The 19,523-nt window shown below is 41.1% G+C and overlaps 1 protein-coding gene across 1 annotated transcript in view; it reads left to right on the top strand.

Moving 5' to 3' along the window:
* GHR (growth hormone receptor) overlaps window positions 1-19,041 on the top strand; it is a 536,071-nt gene extending 517,030 nt beyond the window's left edge. Inside the window, exons 9-14 of the mRNA XM_082242881.1 lie at window positions 3,946-4,103; window positions 5,875-6,053; window positions 8,179-8,323; window positions 9,103-9,193; window positions 14,545-14,614; window positions 17,938-19,041. Coding sequence (XP_082099007.1) covers window positions 3,946-4,103; window positions 5,875-6,053; window positions 8,179-8,323; window positions 9,103-9,193; window positions 14,545-14,614; window positions 17,938-18,897 — 1,603 coding nt within the window. The 3' untranslated portion in view covers window positions 18,898-19,041. The remainder of the gene's footprint in view (window positions 1-3,945; window positions 4,104-5,874; window positions 6,054-8,178; window positions 8,324-9,102; window positions 9,194-14,544; window positions 14,615-17,937) is intronic.
* The last annotated feature ends 482 nt before the right edge of the window (window positions 19,042-19,523 follow it).

Raw genomic sequence — 19,523 nt, forward strand, 5'->3', positions numbered from 1 at the left:
GGCTTGCAGACTGGTCCACTTTCAGTGCTGCTATTTCATATATGAAGGGATTGCACAGTGTTACTTAATATCAGTGATTTAATCAAGAATATATTTTCTTTCTTGTGCTTTTAAGCTCCATTCACACTAGTGCAACCTATAATGCAAATTTGGACACATAAGGTCGCAATGACAAGTCTCAGCCTATTGATTTCAATGGCACCTTTACAATCTATGCGACTTAATTTTGCAGCAACTTTGAAAAGGTCTTAGCACTAATTTGATGTGACTTTCTTCCAGCTTGAGTGCCAGAGAGTGTAAAGTCACATCAAAGTTGCATCAAAGTTTCACTCAAAATCACACAACTTTAGAGTCACACACGGAGCCTATATTTAATATCATCTTTTTTAAGGATAATCCTATTCAATGTATTTTCTCAGTAAACTTTTCTCTGTGCTGTAAGAATTAATGCTGATATTCCAATCTAGTATTAAAAAAACATCTTTCTGAAAGCCATAGAACTATTCATAATATAATAAATAACATTTCATAGATCCAAATCTAAACTAAAATCTCATATAAAGTGTTACTTAATGCAATTTTAAAAGCAATTTCAAACATTTAAAAGCTGACGATTTAATTAAAGTAGTACCTTGTGATCCTGCCTTAAAAGTCCTTGTCCAGGAATAATGTGCTGTGGGTTACCAGCACTCAAGCAGTGTAAACACATACCGAAATTCGGTCAGTTCAGCAGGAACTGTACTAATTTAAGTACCTGAGTAGCCCTGTCTGTTCAACAGAAGCTGATCTAATGACCGGCATCTGTCGAACGGTCCTGCTGGAGATCAAGCATTAAATCAGTGCTTGCAGCCAATGGCTGCAGCGCTGATAAGGGTAGTCTGATGGGGAGAAGTCCCAGCCATCAGGATACGATAGCACAGTGGGGGAGATCCTTGCATTCACATTAGTGTTGTGGATGCAGTGATCTGTGAGTTTTTTTTTGGATCAGCCATTTCAGCTCTGGAAGATTTACCCCCCTTCAAGACCAGGTAATTTTTTGCGAATACAGCACTGCATTATTTTAACTGACAATTGTGCATTTGTGCCACACTGTACCCAAATAAAATTGATTTCCTTTTTTTCCCTTTTTTTTTAAATAGAGCTTTCTTTTGGTGGTATTTGATTACCTCTGCGTTTTTTATTTTTTGCACTTTAAACAAAAAAAAAGACTGACAATTTAAAAAAAAAAAAAAAACAATATTTTTTTACTTTCTGCTATATAATATATCCAATAAAAAACCATAAAAATCGAATTTCTATATCAATTCAGGCCAATATATATTTTGCTACATATTTTTGGTAAAAAAAAAATCCCAATTAGTGTATATTGTTTGGTTTGAGCAAAAGTCATAGCGTGTACAAACTATGGGATATATTTTGGAATTTTTATTTTACTATTAATGGCAGTGATCAGTGACTTATAGCATGACTGTGATATTGTAGCGAACAAATCGTCATTTTTGACACTTTGTGGGAACCAGTGACACTAATACAGTGATAAGTGCTAAAAATATGTACTGTCACTGTGCTGACACTGGCTGGGAAGGGGAAACATCAGGGGCGATCAGAGTTAACTGTGTGCCTGACCAGTGTTTTTGTACAGTGTGGGAGGGACTTTTACTAGGGACAGGCATTTATCCATGTCCCTGTTTTGCTGGAACACAGGATCCATGCCTTCTGAACTGACAGAACGGTGATCTGCCGACAGACAGCGAGTCCATGGTACCCACTGATCGGCTCCCACTGTGCATAATCAACGCGAGAGCAAGCTGGCGGCGGCACGCATTTGGCCCGCTACCCGGCAGTGTGGGATCACGTGTATATATACAGTATCTCAAAAGGAGTACGCCACTCACATTTTTGTAAATATTGTATTATATCTTTTCATGTGACAACACTGAAGAAATGACACTTTGCTACAATGTAAAGTAGTGAGTGTACAGCTTGTATAATAGTGTAAATTTGCTGTCCCCTCAAAATAACTCAACGCACAGCCATTAATGTCTAAACCGCTGGCAACAAAAGTGAGTACACCCCTAAGTGAAAATGTCCAAATTGGGCCCAAAGTGTCAATATTTTGAGTGGCAACCATTATTTTCCAGCGCTGCCTTAACCCACTTGGGCATGGAGTTCACCAGAGCTTCATTGCCACTGGATTCCTCTTCCACTCCTCCATGACGACATCACGGAACTGATGGATGTTAGAGACCTTGCGATCCTCCACCTTCGATTTGAGGATGCCCCACAGATGCTCAATAGGGTTTAGGTCTGGAAACATTCTTGGCCAGTCCATCACCTTTACCCTCAGCTTCTTTAGCAAGGCAGTGGTCACCTTGGAGGTGTGTTTGGGGTCATTATTATGTTTGAATACTGGCCTGCGGCCCAGTCTTTGAAGGGAAGGGGATCACGCTTTGCTTTAGTATGTCACAGTACATGTTGGCATTCATGGTTCCCTCAATGAACTGTAGCTTCCCAGTGCTGGCAGCACTATTGCAGCCTCAAACCATGTCACTCCCACCACCATGCTTGACTGTAGGCAAAACACACTTGTCTTTGTACTCCTTACCTGGTTGCTGCTACACACACTTGACACCATCTGAACCAAATACGTTTATTTTGGTCTTATTAGACCACAGGACATGGTTCCAGTAATCCATGTCCTTAGTCTGCTTGTCTTCAGCAAACTGTTTTCGGGCTTTCTTGTGCATCATCTTTAGAAAAATCTTCCTTCTGGGACGACCAATTTGATGCAGTGTGCGGCGAATGGTCTGAGCACTGACAGGCTGACCCCCCCCCCCCGCCACCCCTTCAACCTCTGCAGCAATGCTGGCAGCACTCATACATCTATTTCCCAAAGACAATATGACATTTTGGGAAACATTTTTTCCCAAAGACAATGGATATGATGCTGAGCACGTGCACTCAACTTTGTTGGTCGACCATGGCGAGGCCTGTCCTGAGTGGAACCTGTCCTGTTAAACCGCTGTATAGTCTTGGCCACTATTCTGCAGCTCAGTTTCAGGGTCTTTCCAATCTTCTTATAGCCTAGACCATCTTTATGTAGAGCAAGAATTTTTTTTTTTTTTTCAGATCCTCAGAAAGTTCTTTGCCATGATGTGCCATGTTGAACTTCCAGTGACCAGTATGAGAGAGTGAGAGCAATAACACCAAATTTAACACACATGCTCCCCATTCACACCTGAGACCTTGTAACACGAAGGAGTCACATGACACCGGGGAGGGAAAATGGCAAATTGGGCCCGATTTGGACAATTTCACTTAGGGGTGTACTCACTTTTGTTGCCAGTGGCTTAGACATTACTGGCTGTGCGGTAAGTTATTTTGAGGGGATGGCAAATTTACACGGTTAAACAAGCTGTACACTCACTACTTTACTTTGTAGCAAAGTGTAATTTCTTCAGTGTTGTCACATGAAAAGATATAATAAAATATTTACAAAAATGTTGAGGGATGTACTTACTTTTGTGAGATACTGTATATACGTGATCCTGCGCACAGCCGTCGCCCTGTAGCAGTAAAACTGTTATAGGGCGGCCCCACTGGTTGAATTAAAAAGAACTCTCAATCTATACCCTGCTTCAGTCCTTGCAATGGGAGCAAAGCTAACCAATAGCACTGACCAGAAGTAGAGGCACAGGATGTTAGGAGCTCACTAAGTTTCTGGAAGGATCCAAAAATGCTTTCTGTGGTGTATTTACCAGACGTAGAGGACAAAAACAAGAGAAATTCATTGTTAGATTTACAAATCATTTAAAGAAAACAGCTTAGATGACATAACATGTGAAAAGGATAACCTATGCTAGATAACAAACACATCAATATTGTCTCCATTTATGTTTTCTTGACCTTGTAAAATAACCTACTATGTATATTTTCTCTTATCAGAGGCTTAAATTGGGCTGATTGCCCTGACACGGTATCTGCTGGTGAAAATGGATGCTATTTCAGTAAGAACTATACATCGATTTGGGTGGGATATCAAGTCCGTCTCATCAGTGACAATGTCACATTTCATGAATACTACTTCAGCGTTGATGAGATTGGTAAGTGTTTTCTTTTGAACTGAAAATGAACTTGTGGTAATTATAGCTCCCACAGAGTAGTTCATATATACAGTACACTTTCAGTGAAAGAGGGAATCCAGATGTAGCAAAAGTAGGATGCTGTAAGGACGCTCTAATAAAGTGGTCTCCAAACTGTAGCCCGGGGACTAGATGCAGGTTTTTGCTTGCTTTTATCTGGCCCTCTGGGCCTTATTTCATTCACTGACACCAACAATGGGGCACAATTCCTCACAACACCAACAATAGGACACAGCTCCTACCAATGATGGGGCACAATACCGCCCAATGACACCAATGATGGGGTACAGTTCCTCTCAATGACACCAACAAGGGGGCACAGTTCCTCCCAATGACACCAATGATGGGACACAATAACACCTGCTATGGGGCACAATTCCTCCCAATGATGCCAGCAATGATGCACAATTCCTACCAATGACACCAGCAATGGGGCACAAGTCCTCCCAATTACACCAACAACGAGGGCCCAATGAGAGCAATGATGGGGCACAATTTCTACCAACGGCAAAAGCAATGGGGAACAATTCCTCCCAATGACACCGGCAATGATGCACAATTCCTACCAATGACACCAACAATTGGGCACAGTTCCTCTCAATGACACCAACGATGGTGACCAATGACAAAAATGAAGAGGCACAGTGACACCAATGATGGGGCACAGTTCCTTCCAATGACACCAGCAACGGGGCACAATTTCTCCTCATAACACCATCAATGAGGCCTAATTCCCCCCAAAAACATTATGGGGCACAATTCCTTACAATGACACCAGCAATAGGGCACAGTTCCTCCTAATGACACCAATTATGGGGCCCAATGACACTAAGGATGGTGCACAATTCCACGCAATGACAACGATAATGGGCCACAATTCCTCCCAATGACACTAGGGATGGGGCACAATTCCTGCCAATGACATTAACGATGGGGCACAATTCCCCTCACTGACACCAAACTTGAGGCTTTTGTTATTCCCACTGATGCTGGGACATTTTCTACTCCCAATGGTCACAGTCCGGCCATGCTCAAGTCTGAAGGACAGTAAACTGGCCCTTTGTTTAGAATCTTTGAAGACCCCTGCTCTAATATATTATATTAAATATTTTATTTACCATCTTAGAACTACCTGAATATAAATTAGATGCCCTAAGAAAGAAAGGAATGGAATCTTGTAAACTATGGCATCCTCAGCATCCTTGGCTTTTGGCTTTCTCCTGTTTGTGGAAAGCATCATTTATTTGCCAAAGGGAAAATCTATAACCTGTTCTTTTTGGAAGAAATGCAAGGCATGCATTGTTCAATATATACAATATATTATATGACCCGCCAGCAGGCTGCAGCTGTCACTGTTGATTCTAGTGTAAAAAAAAAGAAAGATACATACATACATAATATGTATTTGTAAAAAAAAACAAAATGTACTTTCACAATATAATATATTAGTCAGCATATAACCTAAAAACACTAGCTAAGTATTTATTAACCAAATTATTTAAGGTATTATTGTCAAGCTAATCAGCACTTGTCCCTGTAGTTGCAACCCATTGTAGCATGTTGGTACGAAAGCATTTCATGTATTGGCCTTATATTGGAATAAATGGCAAAGGGTGTCGGCATGTGAATGCCAGTAGGGCATTAACAAAGTTAGCTTTCTGTTGCCATTGCACTATGATTTGTGATATATTTGTATTCTGATTTGTAACACTTTAAAATTTTGTTTATTAAGTGCGTCCGGACCCTCCCATGGCTTTGAACTGGAGAGCTCTCAACATCAGCAGAACCGGTTTACACATGGACATTGAACTAACCTGGATGCCTCCAGCCACAGCTGATGTTAAAAGTGGATGGATCAGTCTAGTTTATGAAGTGCAGATAAAAATGGCCAATGAAACAACTTGGAAGACGGTAAATATATGTTGGTAATGTTTACAGGCAGGCAGGGTTGAAGATAGATTAGAGATGACTGGGGAAGTCCAAGCCAAAAATAAACAAATAAATACATCTGTCCATTCTCCTTATGTATAGTATATTGCATTAAATATTGGGACACCCCTTCAAATGTTACTGTTAAGTTGTTTCCTATGATGGGTACTGTTTATGTTATAGCATACAAGGACATTTTAGACAATTGTGCACTTCCAACCTTCTGACAACAGTTTGGGGAAGGTCTATTTTCTAGAATGACTGTGCACCTGTACACAAAGCCAAGTTCATAAAGATATGGTCTGATGTAGAGTAATACTAGTGGCCTACAAAGAGCCCTAACCTCAACCAGTGTTGGGGGTAACTAGTTACAAAGTAACGGATTACAGTAACTACATTACTTTTTTTGGTAGCGAAGTAACGTAACTAGTTACAATACTAATATTGGTAACTACACTACTTTACTAGGCTATAGGAGGTAACTACACTACTTTACTAGGCTATAGGAACGCTTTTTCCTGCGTTACCCAAGCTGTGCAATACAATCGTTATTTCGAAGAATAGAGAGGGATGAAGTTTATGACTTTTTGTTGTACTTTGTTTTATTCTGTTTTTTCAGGTTTTGTTCTCATGTTTCCCAAAGCCTGTGTTTATACAATAAACTCTATGCAGAAAGAGTGTCATGTATCTTCTTCTACACGGTCAATTAAGAAAGCGGAAAGTAAAGTAATAAGTAGTGAAGTTACTTTTCAAATGCAGTAACTAGTAAAGTAATCTCATTACAATTTACAGAAGTAACTAGTTAAATTTTTTGAGTAACTACCCCAACACTGACCTCAACCCTACTGGACACCTTTGGGATGAATTGGAATGCTGATTGTGAGCCAGGTCTTCTTGTCCAGCATCAACTTTGATTTTACAAATACTCTTCTAGCCAAATGGGCACAAATTCCCACAGACATACTCCAAAATTGCATGAATGGCCTTCCCCCAAAGAGTGGAGGTGGCTACAACCACAAGGGAAAGGGGGCACAATGCCATATTAATTCCAATAGTTCAAAGTTTTAGAAGTGTAATAGGTGTCTACAAACTGTTGAACTGTAGTGTATATGTTGGTAAAGAGAAACTGAACTCTTGAAGCTGTGCCTAAAAACAGCTAGAAGGCAAAAGTCTATAGCCTCCACCAAGGTGCTTCAACAAAGTATTGAGCAAAGGCTGTGAATACTTATGTACTTGTTTTTTATTTTTAATAAATTTGCAAAGATTTGAAGAAAATAATGAATTTAATTATTTTTGGAATAAGGGTGTAACATAACATAATGTGAAAAAAGTGAAGCGCTGTGAATACTTTCCAGATGCACTGTACTATACCTTGTTTTGCATCCTTGTATTAGAGCCCCCAGCAAAGAGTACAGTGACCAGCAGTGCTTGAGCTCTCACACTGCAGATATACAGCTATGAGACAGTAAGCATAGGAGTGCATAGGCACAGTTACATATCAGGAGGGGCACTTCTATTTTTCAAAAAGAATTCCAAAAGGAAAATTTTTCAGGATACTGCTTAAGCACAATTAACATTTATGAGTTTTCACTATAACATAACTTCCATTTTTTAATTCAGTTTAGTTCATTAAAGTTGAACTACCGGCAGCTAGTGTAAGTACCTACATCTGTCTTGATATATGCCTCCTATAATCCCCTGTAGAGTGACAGTCATATAGAGAGAGAAAAGCACCACATTAGAAGCCAATGTACATGTACTGAGAGATGACATGCTGACAGAAATGAGAGTCTACATATGTACTGTAAAGATTAAAGGGCCACCCCATGTTCAAAAATATTTACACATAGAACATTTTTAACACAGATTGTTAATGTTATTTACATTTTTATTCAGAAATACTTTAACAAAGGATAATTATGAACAAATGATAATGTGATCTTGTTTAAACATTTAATACATTAGTAAATTGGGTCTTGTAAAAGAATAGAGCAAGAAGCATCATATAGTCTATCCGAGCATAAAAAAGTCAAGGTGTTAATTTCATTGCTATGCCTTAAAGGCTAATTTCACGAAATCATGTCTCTTTGCTGTTTGCTTTTTCTAGTATGATATCGTGACAACCAGATGTTTGGCGATCTATGCCCTAAAGACAGGGAATGAGTACTGGGTGAGGATCCGCTGCAGGCAGAAAGTAAATGATGCATTCTCAGAATTCAGTGAAGAGCTGATCGTCCAACTTCCAACGAGAAGTAAGTCTTAGAAATTAACACTGACTCGGAGCCATCTACTCAATTAACCAATAAGTACTTTACACACACATTCGAAAACTGATGGGTGATAGTCAAAGGGAAGGAAAAAGACACAATCATTACCATTACCATTACCATGACCTCTTGCGAAATTCATATTTGAAACCTTACTTCTACTATTGGTTTACATTTGGCCTTGATTATGCTTGGTATGTGGGCATACCACATGGGAAAGCAAGGGGGGTCATGCCCAGAGGAATGCATGTAGCAATTATAGGATTGTTGCATGGGATGCAGCGGGGATTAGAGGGGCAGACAGGATTAGGAAAATAAAGTAGAGGCATCAAAGGGTGCCTTCTGGTCAGCATGTCTTTTTATTTTTATTTTAATACAGTTTTAATTTAAAAGACAGGAACCAAGCAGAAATAACATATGTGTTTTTGCCAAGAGCATGTGCAGTGTGGATGGTCTGACATTATTGGTTGTGATCTGCAGGTATTGGTGTGCAACGTCCTGCTTTCTTAAGGTGGATACACACTATACAACTTTTGTTCATTGGTTTCCTTTAGATTTACCTTCAACTATGAAGTGGAAGGGCCTGCCTGATTGCATACAAGTTGAAAATATTTAGGTTTGACCTCATTGTATATGGTTTTGGTAAATCTAAAGGAAAAAAATCTATAGTAAATTGTATAGTGTGTTTCCAGCTTTATGCAGTGTGAGTGTAGCTTGACATTTAGACTACATACTAATTGGTTCTTATAATAATTTTGTTTTAGTTTCAGATTCTCCATGGCCATTGTTTGTGATTATTGGATTTTTTGCCATTGTGGTGGTATTGACATTTTTCATATTCTGCAAACATAAAAGGTGAGTTTATTATCTGTAAAAGGTGCATGTGCAAAAGAAAATGCAATACAAGTACACTAGACAAATTCCCAGCACTCACCTTCTGTTTTTTTTTATTATGGAAAACAATGGAGCAGTGGTGGGATTCAAAAATTTTAGTAACCAGTTCCGACTTTCAATACACAGTGACCAGCATGCCCACTTTCAATGCAGAATGACCAGCGTGCCCCCTTTCAATGCACAGTGACCAGCGTCCCACCTTTCAATGCACAGTGACCAGCGTGCCCCCTTTCAATGCACAGTAACCAGCGTGCCCCCTTTCAATGCACAGTGACCAGCGTGCCCCCTTTCAATGCAGAATGACCAGCGTGCACCCTTTCAATGCACAGTGACCAGCGTGCCCCCTTTCAATGCACAGTGACCAGCGTGCCCCCTTTCAATGCACAGTGACCAGCGTGCCTCCCTTTCAATGCACAGTGACCAGCGTGCCCCCTTTCAATGCAGAGAGACCAGCGTGCCCCCTTTCAATGCACAGTGACCAGCGTGCCCCCTTTCAATGCACAGTGACCAGCGTGCCTCCCTTTCAATGCACAGTGACCAGCGTGCCCCCTTTCAATGCAGAGAGACCAGCGTGCCCCCTTTCAATGCACAGTGACCAGCGTGCCCCCTTTCGATGCAGAGAGACCAGCGTGCCCCCTTTCAATGCCCAGTGACCAGCGTGCCCCCTTTCAATGCAGAGAGCCCAGCGTGCCCCTTTTCCATGCAGAGAGATTAGCGTGCCCGCTTTCAATGCACAGTGACCAGCGTGCCCCCCTTTCAATGCACAGTGACCAGCGTGCCCCCTTTCAATGCACAGTGACCAGCGTGCCCCCTTTCAGTGCACAGTGACCAGCGTGCCCCCTTTCAATGCAGAGAGACCAGCGTGCCCCCTTTCAATGCACAGTGACCAGCATGCCCCCTTTCAATGCAGAGAGGCCAGCGTGCCCCCTTTCAATGCACAGTGACCAGCGAGCCCCCCTTTCAATGCACAGTGACCAGCGTGCCCCCTTTCAATGCACAGTGACCAGCATGTCCCCTTTCAATGCACAGAGACCAGTGTGCCCCCTTTCAATGCAGAGATCATCGTGCCCCCTTTCAATGCAGAGACCAGCGTGCGGCGTGCCCCCTTCAATGCAGAGATCATCACTCGTGCCCCTGCCCCCTTCAAAGCAGGGATCATCATTCGTGCCCCCTTCAATGCAGAGATCATCGTGCCCCCTTCAATGCAGAGTGAACAGCGTGCCTACTTGCCAAGCCCCCCCGAGACCAGTGCACTTGACTTACCTGTTGTAGCGGCGGCTTCTTCTCTTCAGTCCCTGCGTCTCCTCAAGTCCCCCCGCCTCCTCCTCGGCCAATGGCATTAGCCGAGGAGGAGGAGGATCCGTGTGACAATAGCAAATTTTCATTCACTATTGTCACACAATGGGTGGGCTCGGGGCGCACTGTTCTGCGCCCTGGGTCCACCCTTCTTACTAGAGCCAAATTGTAATAGGCGGGGAGTCGGGGACTGTCTGGGAGGCGGTGGCGCGGTGGCCTGGAGGAGAAAGGGGTGACATCACTGGTTGCTAGACGCTAAGCAGCTCTAGCCTAGCAACCAGTGCAGTGTGTGGGCTCTGTTCCAACCACCTCCCTGCAGAGAGAGAGCGCTGACAGAGGACAGAGAGAGCAGCAGAGTGGTCAGCGGATCAGGATGATATACAGATGGTCACAACTCACAAGGCGGTTCTGCGAACTTCCAAATATTTAGTAACTGGTTCTGTGGAACCGGTGCGAACTGGCTGAATTCCACCACTGCAATGGAGCCTTAAGAATACAAATGGTAGCTGCATATCTTGCTTCCATTGCAAATCCAGACAATAAGGGATTTGTTCCTAACTTTACTCCCTGTATTTAAACTGTGATGTGGTACAGTGGAAGGTCATTGTGGTTGTATGTTAGATATGTATAGTAACAAATATAGCTGGATTCCATGCAGTAGGATACGATAGAGTAGTATATTGTTTGTTTTATCATAAATCCTAATCAATTCTTAAAATGTGAACACTTTATAATCATCTTTTAAGATCCTCTTACATCATATTTCCGTACACAGTGGTATTTTTATACACTGCTGTATTTTGTCTGTATATTGTATTGCTAAGATGCTACAAAGAAAACATAGGGGTAAGTGCTGTTTTATTGGGATTTATAATGATTTTAAAAGTCAAGGAGGGATATTTTTTTTGGACTGTTTATACACAATGTATATATAAAAAAAAAAAGTTTTTTTTTTCCAAGAAATGTAGTATTATTTTTAGATCTTGTGATTATGACTGGTACTTAGCTGGTCTCTTATGTAATTGGTGTGTACATTTGTTGCATTTTTATAGACACATCCTATCATGTTTGTTTTCTTTCTTGAATTGCTGCCTGTTACAGCCCATTCAGACTGGCGCGATCCGACTTCGAGGGACGACCTGTGAAGTCGCGGTGCGACTTGCAGGGACTTCACATAATGGAAGTCTATGCAAGTCGCTCCCAGGTTGCCCCAAAGTAGTGCAGGACCCTTTTTCTAAGTCGGAGCGACTTGTGTCACTCCTATTGCTAATCAATGGCGAGCGACCGAGCGCGACTTGTCAGGCTGACAAGTCGCCTGACAAGTCGCGCTAGTCTGAATGGACTCTTAAAATGCATTGGTGTTGATTTGCTAAGAGCAAATAGGCTCTGTACTTTGCAAGTGCAGTTGCCCTCTGCAAGAGCATTTTCTCCAGAGCCATTTACTAAAAATGAGGGGAAACTCTTCTGACTTTCCTAATCTAATCATGTAAAGCCAAAGTTCTGTTTTTCTGTTTTTTTGTTTTTTCTATTTTCCTTTAATGTGATTGTGTATGCTTTGCAAAGTGAAGCTTTTCCACATTCACTAAGCTCTGGAGCAACTGCACTTGCAAAGTGCACAGTTTTATTTCTACCACAATGTATAAAATAAACATTTAGGTTACAACTGCTCAGCAAACGCATCAAAATCAAATACATTACAGACGCATTATATTGCATGTTAGATGTTGTATAAGCATAATCGTAATGTGGTTCATATTTGTAAGCTCTAACGTGCAGGGCCCTCTGATTCCTACTGTATTAAAGTGTATTGTATTTGTACTGTCTACCCTCAAGTTGTAAAGCGCTGCGTAAACTGTCGGCGCTAAATAAATCCTATATAATATTATTAATATTTTCCTGAAGGCTTTGGAAAAGTATGCATTCTCATAGGCCCTTCTAACTTTGACAGTCCTGAACTGACAGTCCCGAAATCAGAAAGAACCATATTTTACAATACAACATGGAGTTCTCTAAAGCTCAGGACCATAGCATGTGATGCTAAAATGGAATACTGCAACTTTTCTTGCAGTACATAATGGTGAAAAGGCTTGTTTAGAAAGGCTTTGTGTATACATTAGAACACATCACTGCTCAGACACATGCTTTTGAATGCCAAACAAGTGGGGGCTGCATTTTTGACCTGCTTAGCCTGCAGCACAAACTGATCTCATTCTGATCCACTGTATCAAAAGAAATGTAAAGTAGATCAAACACAGCCAAGAAGGGTCATCCACACTACACAATTAAAGTAGATAAAAAAAAATCTGCTGACTTGCTATTAGAGTGAACTTTAAATACACGTACAATGCAGATAATCATGTCTAGTCAACATAAAGCCAAAGAACTATTACCTTTTTTAACCACTTTACCACCGGAGGATTTTGCTGTCTTACGTCCAGGCCACTTTTTGCGATTCGGCACTGTGCGAATTTAACTGACAATTGCGCGGTCATGCAATGCCATACCCAAACAAAATTTACGTCCTTTTTTTCCCACAAACAGAGCTTTCTTTTGGTGGTATTTCATCACCTCTGCGCTTTTTATTTTTTTCGATATTAATAAAAAAAATGCGAAAATTTTGAAAAAATAACAATATTTTTCTACTTTGACAGTTAAAAAATATCCAATATATTCAATTTTTGTCATATATTTAGGCCAAAATGTATTTAGCTACATGTCTTTGACAAAAAATTCTCAATAAACGTATTTTTAACCGCTTTATGACCGGAAGGTTTTACCCCATTCCTGACCAGGCCATATTTTGCGATTCGGCACTGTGTTACTTTAACAGACAATTGCGCGGTTGTGCAACGCTGTACCCACATTTATGTCCTTTTTTTTCACCGCAAATAGAGCTTTCTTTTGGTGGTATTTGATCACCTGTGCGATTTTTACTGTTTGCGCTATAAACAAAAAAAGAGCGACAATTTTGAAAAAATAACAATATTTTTCACATTTTTTTTATATGAAATTACCCCCCCCCCCCCCCCCCCCCAAAATGTAAAAATCAAAATTTTTTTATCATTTTAGGCCAATTTGTTTTCTGCTTCATATTTTTGGTAAAAAAAAATCTAACTAAGGGAAAGATTTCTGTCATTTTTGGTGTTTTTTTTTTTAATGAGTAATGGCGGCGATCTGCGATTTTTTTTTTTTTGCGGGACTGCGACATTGCGGCCGACAGATCGGACCCTTGACTAACATTTTTTACACTTTTGGGGGTACCAGTGACATTACTACAGTAATCAGTACTATAAATATGCACTGTTACTGTAAAAATGACACTGGCAGGGAAGGGGTTAGTTTTTATTGGAGAGGGAGGGCTTAATGTATGTATGGTGCTTACTAACGTGTGTGGGGGGAGGTGACTGAGTGACACAGGGACAGATCGCAGGTTCAGCTATGCTGAACCCTGCAATCTGACCCTGCCTGTCACTTAGGAGATCCGCCCGCTTTGTTTACACAAGTGGGCGGATTTCCACACTAGATCCTCGACGATCGGGGAAGAGCGGCGGTGATCACCGCCGCTCCTCCTCTGGCGAGACTCCCGCTGTAACTGAATACAGCGGGAGTGAGACTCCGGCGGCGCGCGCACGCCGCTGAGAGAGGGGAATGTCTGGTGACGTAGGTCTACGTCGCCAGACGATAACAAGCCACTTTACCGCAGTACAGTCAACGTGACTAGTCGGCAAGTGGTTAAAGTAAAAATAATAACTGAAGATCAGTTGTAAGATCATTTACAGCATGATGACCTGATCCTGTGATTGGAAATTCGATTTTTTTTTTTTTTATATTGGAAAATATAGAGAATATTCAGCTTGCTAGGGAACTTTTGTGGAACTGTGATGCTTTCTGGCTTTTTAAAATTACATATTGTTTCATACTTTATTAGATGATTACAATCAACACTTTTGATTTTTCACTTACAAAAAAGTACATATTAGTGGCTAGCATAACCTTACTTATTTTTCATCTTCCAGGATAAAGAGGTTGATTCTTCCCCCAGTGCCAGTTCCAAAGATTAAAGGAATTGACCCTGCTCTGCTACAAGTATGTATGACAACCATTGATGTGTACATAAATAAGATAAGTAGAGAGATTTCTACAGTATTATAAAGTTTTCTTTCATGTCCATTAAGGAACACAGGAAGTCTTTAACCTTCGAGTTATAACGTCACTTACAGGAGGATTGGACACTGGCAAAAAAAAAAAAAAAACGTAGGCCAGCTTAGAATAACTCCTCCTACTACCAGAATGCCTCGGTTGTTTGCTTGTGTCTTAGGAGGATTGATGTCCTTTCTTCATGTCTGTTGTGTTAAAGACTAATATATTTTTTCTAGAATGTTCTTTTTTTACTCTTTTTCTTCAAATAAGGCATCCTTCTTTATCACTGCTAGAGCTTGTTTTTTGATTGCAGCCACATGGTGCATCACTCATCAACCTTGGAGTGCTATGTTGAGACAGTACTGGACTGGAGATTGTGAGGATAGCCTAAAAATGACCTTTAGGCATTGGGTTCCACAAGAGTTGCTTTTCAGACTCTAATTTGGCAAAAGATAGCAGCAAAGCACTTTCCAGGTCCAGAGCCACTGACATTGCCTCAACTATTGCCCTATCTTTAACAACTCTCTTTGGGAGTAGGCCCAACAGGCTGAGCTCTGGCAGCTACCTCATTTACATAGAGCAATAGGCACCTTTTAGATTCTTCATTTCCTGACAGTTGCTACCACAGAAGTCGTAAACACTGTGGGACTGAGCACTGATCATCCACTGGGTGCAGTGTTGTGCATGCATGATCTTGCCAATTTCTTGCTTGATACAACAAGGCATACAGTATGTTGATCTTGATCTTCTTGCCATAAAACATCAAAGAAGCATCTTCCTCCCGCTGCTCATGCCTGTAAAGAGCCACATGGAGCTCCAATCTGTTCTTGCTGCCTGCCTACAGTGACTTTGGTCACCTCCAACCCCCCTCACCTGTTACCTGCTGTTCAGGTTTCGTGAGTATTTGAGGCCTTGCTCCTTACCTTGAGCCTTACACGCCTTACTGCCATGCTATAGAAACATGTCTAATTCTAAACAGGGGGGAGAAGTTCTGCTCTACTGGGTGCCCTGAGTTTGCACACATACTGGCAGTGTCGACATCTGCATCCTTGAACCATGTTGCAGTCTGCTCCCAGAGTCAATTCTGTCATCTGATTCCTCTTTAGCTTTGTTCGGATGTAGCCAATTTTCCTGCCCTTTTGGCTGAGGCTACAGTCATGCAAGACTTTATGGCCCAAATCACCCAGTTATTTGCTGACTCTGACAGCTAAGGCCACAAGCATGCTCCCACACCTTCGCTCACAGATTCCCTATCTGATTTACATGAGGCCTTGATGGCTTCTGAGTTGTATGCTGTATAGAATGTGCTTCTGAGTTCCTTCAGTAATTGTTTGACAAGCTTGGCACTGAGGTGTGGCAGTCTACTGCTATTATTCCCAAATGATTAGTGACTCTTATTGATTTGTGTTGCTTTTACCAGTGCTGTTTTCAGTCTAGGGTTATTTAAAGCTCCTAAGGAGGCAAAAACCTCCCCATTGGACCTGCTTATCCAACTCTTTCTTTGTAAAGATTAGATTGGAAACAAGCTTGTTCCACTCCTCTGTGGATCAGGCAAACGCCTGTCTTTAGGGACCCAACCGTCAAGTGATTGAAAGCCCTCTCTAGAACTCTGTTTTGGTTAGTGGGCCCTGCCCTATATTCCATCCCGGCTGTGACTTTACTTTGTCAACCATGGCTGACTGGTGAAATCCCTTAAAAGAGATCACACCATTGCTGCTGTTGATCGGTTGATTATTCAACAATTTGAAATAATGGGGAAAGCTTTAAATTTCAGTCATAATGGTGTGCTCAAAGCTTTCTGGTTTATCTCTTTCATGTCAGTATACATGCATAGGGAACTTTGGTTAAAGTGCTGTACTGCAGAACCCTTGTGTAAGAATCTTTTCATCAGCATAGCCTTTAAAGGTTAAGTCAAGTCATTGTATTAACTCTTGATACAATTCTTAAAGACACTACTGGTGGCAAGAACAACCATCTTCCTCAGTGGAAGAAACCTAAGGAGCAGACTGCAATGTCTTACCCCTCTCTGACTGGTAAGAAACGTTCCTCTTGTTTCTCTGTTCCCTTGACATCCTCGATGAGACCCTCCAAGCCTGGTTCCCAGTCTACCTGCAAGGTCTGGCCCTGAAAATCTGCCAAATCCCCAGAAAACATTTTTTTTTCCTCTTCCAGAATTGGAGGACATTTGTTTACCTTAGAGATTGTTTGGACACCTTACATCTCCGACACTGAGCAGAGTAGAAGATTTTCATCAAGATATCTTAGGTCTTCTGGACCAAAGTGTCATTGCCCTATTTCCTATGGCAGAACCATTTAAATGATTTTCTCAGTCCTGTTCACCATTCTCAAGCCCAAAGGGAGAATTAGACTCATCTTGATTCCCAAAACTCTGAATGTCTAGTTTCAAGCCCACAAATTCCGGGCTCACGTGTCATTCCATCTCTTCACCAGGAAGACCTGCAAACTGTTTAGACACAAGCCTCAAAGTATTTAGGACATGTCCATAATTCACAACAGCATATCTAATTACAAAGGCGTTCTTGGTTCATTATTAATCATCAGTCTCTATGGATTAATTTACATGGGGCTTAGGTGCCCATGCACTATATTTAATCTTGGCTTTTTAAAGTCTTAGTCTGAAGAGTGTCGCACTGAAAAAGCATTTTAAAAGCATTGAATTCCTCTCAGAACTCTTGAGCTCCAGTCTTAGAGCGAATAGAGGTCTTAATGGAAATACTGTTGTAGTTCTAATGCATTTATCAAGCTTCAGCACAAAATTTGCAAGATGGGAGAACATGAGCTCTGTAGATGATTCGTAAATTCCTGCTGAAGCTTGATTGATTTCTTCTACAATTGTTATTCTGCAGGCCCTTGTTTACAAGCTAAAAATTGTCTATGTGTGCTTAGCCTAACAAAATGTAAGCTAAGAAATCACACTATATGCACATATGTTCAAAACCAACACTGTGTAAGCTAGATTTCCCCGGAAGCTTTTATACTATGCACACAATGGCTAGTAAACTCAACATATCAAAGTGTTTATTAGAAATAATGTCAATGTTTTCCATAGCATCTAATTAGCTTCTTACTTTTAATTTCCAATTTGGGTCTTTTCTAAAGCCAATAAAGAGCTGATCAATTGCTTTGGGATACAATGGCACTATTCCTTTCTGACAGATTCATAAACAAGGTTAGCTTTTGAATTGTGTCCTTTTGTGCATCTATTAAAATTTTTCATTTGTGCATTTATGATCCAATTTTCTTCACAGAAAGGAAAACTGGATGAAGTTAGCTCAATACTTGCCAGCCATGACAGTTATAAGAAGCAGCTGTGCATTGATGACCCTTGGGTAGAGTTCATTGAACTGGACCTTGATGAGCAGGATGAGAAAAATGAAGGAACCGACACTGACCGACTCTTGGGAGAAGAATACCCCAAGGCACATAGCTGTCTGGGCGTCAAAGATGATGATTCTGGCCGGGCCAGCTGTTGTGAACCTGATATTCCCGAAACCGACTTCAACAACAGTGAAATATGTGATGGAACATCAGATACTGGACAGACTCACGACACAAAAGACAACCAAGCCGATCTCCTGTGCCTTAGTGACAAACCCAATAGTGGAGGAATGCCCACGAATTCTCAGATGCCAAATGTAGAGAAACCAAGCACAACGCCTGAAGATGGTAAAATAACTCCATTACTTGCTAACGAAAAAACAAATGTGCCTGCTTCAACACAGCTAAGCAGATTAAAGCCGAGCATGGATTTCTATGCTCTTGTAAGTGATATCACACCAGCAGGACGACTTCTGCTCTCACCAGGGCAAAGAATGAAGATGGAAAATGAAGAATGCTGCGAACCAGCAGATACCCAACGTCCCACAACACTCAACCAACGTCCCACAACCCTCAACATGGACAATGCTTATATCTGTGAGTCGGCGGTGACAGCATTTTGCCCTGTGAATTTCCCAACAGAGAACGCCCCACAAAACCCAAGCATGGATAGTTATTTCACCCCAGAAAGCCTTACAGCTGCTGCCATGAGCTCTCGTGCCTCTGAAAAAGCTTCGGGCTATGAGGCCCCTGTGGCGGACTATACCTCCGTTCACATAATAAACTCCCCACAAAACCTTGTGCTTAACACTACTGCTCCACCAGGGAAAGAATTTACCCCACCCTGTGGCTACATGTCCACAGACCAAGTGAACAAAGTAATGCCATGAGACAGATCATAGTCCTTTGAAATCATATTTCAAAGCATGGGCTTGTATGTTCAAACCAAAAAGATACAATGTCTACAAGCTTTTCTATGTGTTTTTTCTTGTAAAGCTTAAGCTAATATATTAAGTTTAAAAAAAAAAAACAAATGCCAAAATATTTATCAAACAATTTCATTTATATCATAGAATGTAGCACAGGGAAACCTGTTTTGGTTACAGTTCATTATACATCTCGTGATGTTAACCTGAAATAGGCATCCTCTGGGATTTGCAGGTTACATCTTTAAATGAGGCTAATGCCAGCTGCAACTCTCCAGTGGTATTAAATGTTGCTTGTTTTTTCTGAATTTTAAGTTGTCCATTTTTGGAAAATCTAAACAGTTAAGCAAACACTCTGGATTGGATTTCAGCCTGATTTCATTATAAAAAGGCAATAGTAACTTTAGCTCAAAGAGATATGAAATTGCTAAAAACCAAATCCTTTTTTCCCCCCACCATTGGGCCTTACCCCTCTCCCATAAAAGTGAAGGAAGAAATGCTGCTCCAACTGTAAAGGAGCCCATAATACGCAATAGTAGGGCTTTTAAGTGGGACTTCTACTAGAATTGGTACACTATATGACCAGACTT

Source organism: Pelophylax lessonae (genome assembly GCF_965119305.1).
Source record: "Pelophylax lessonae genome assembly, chromosome: 1".
NCBI classification, from domain to species: domain Eukaryota; kingdom Metazoa; phylum Chordata; class Amphibia; order Anura; family Ranidae; genus Pelophylax; species Pelophylax lessonae.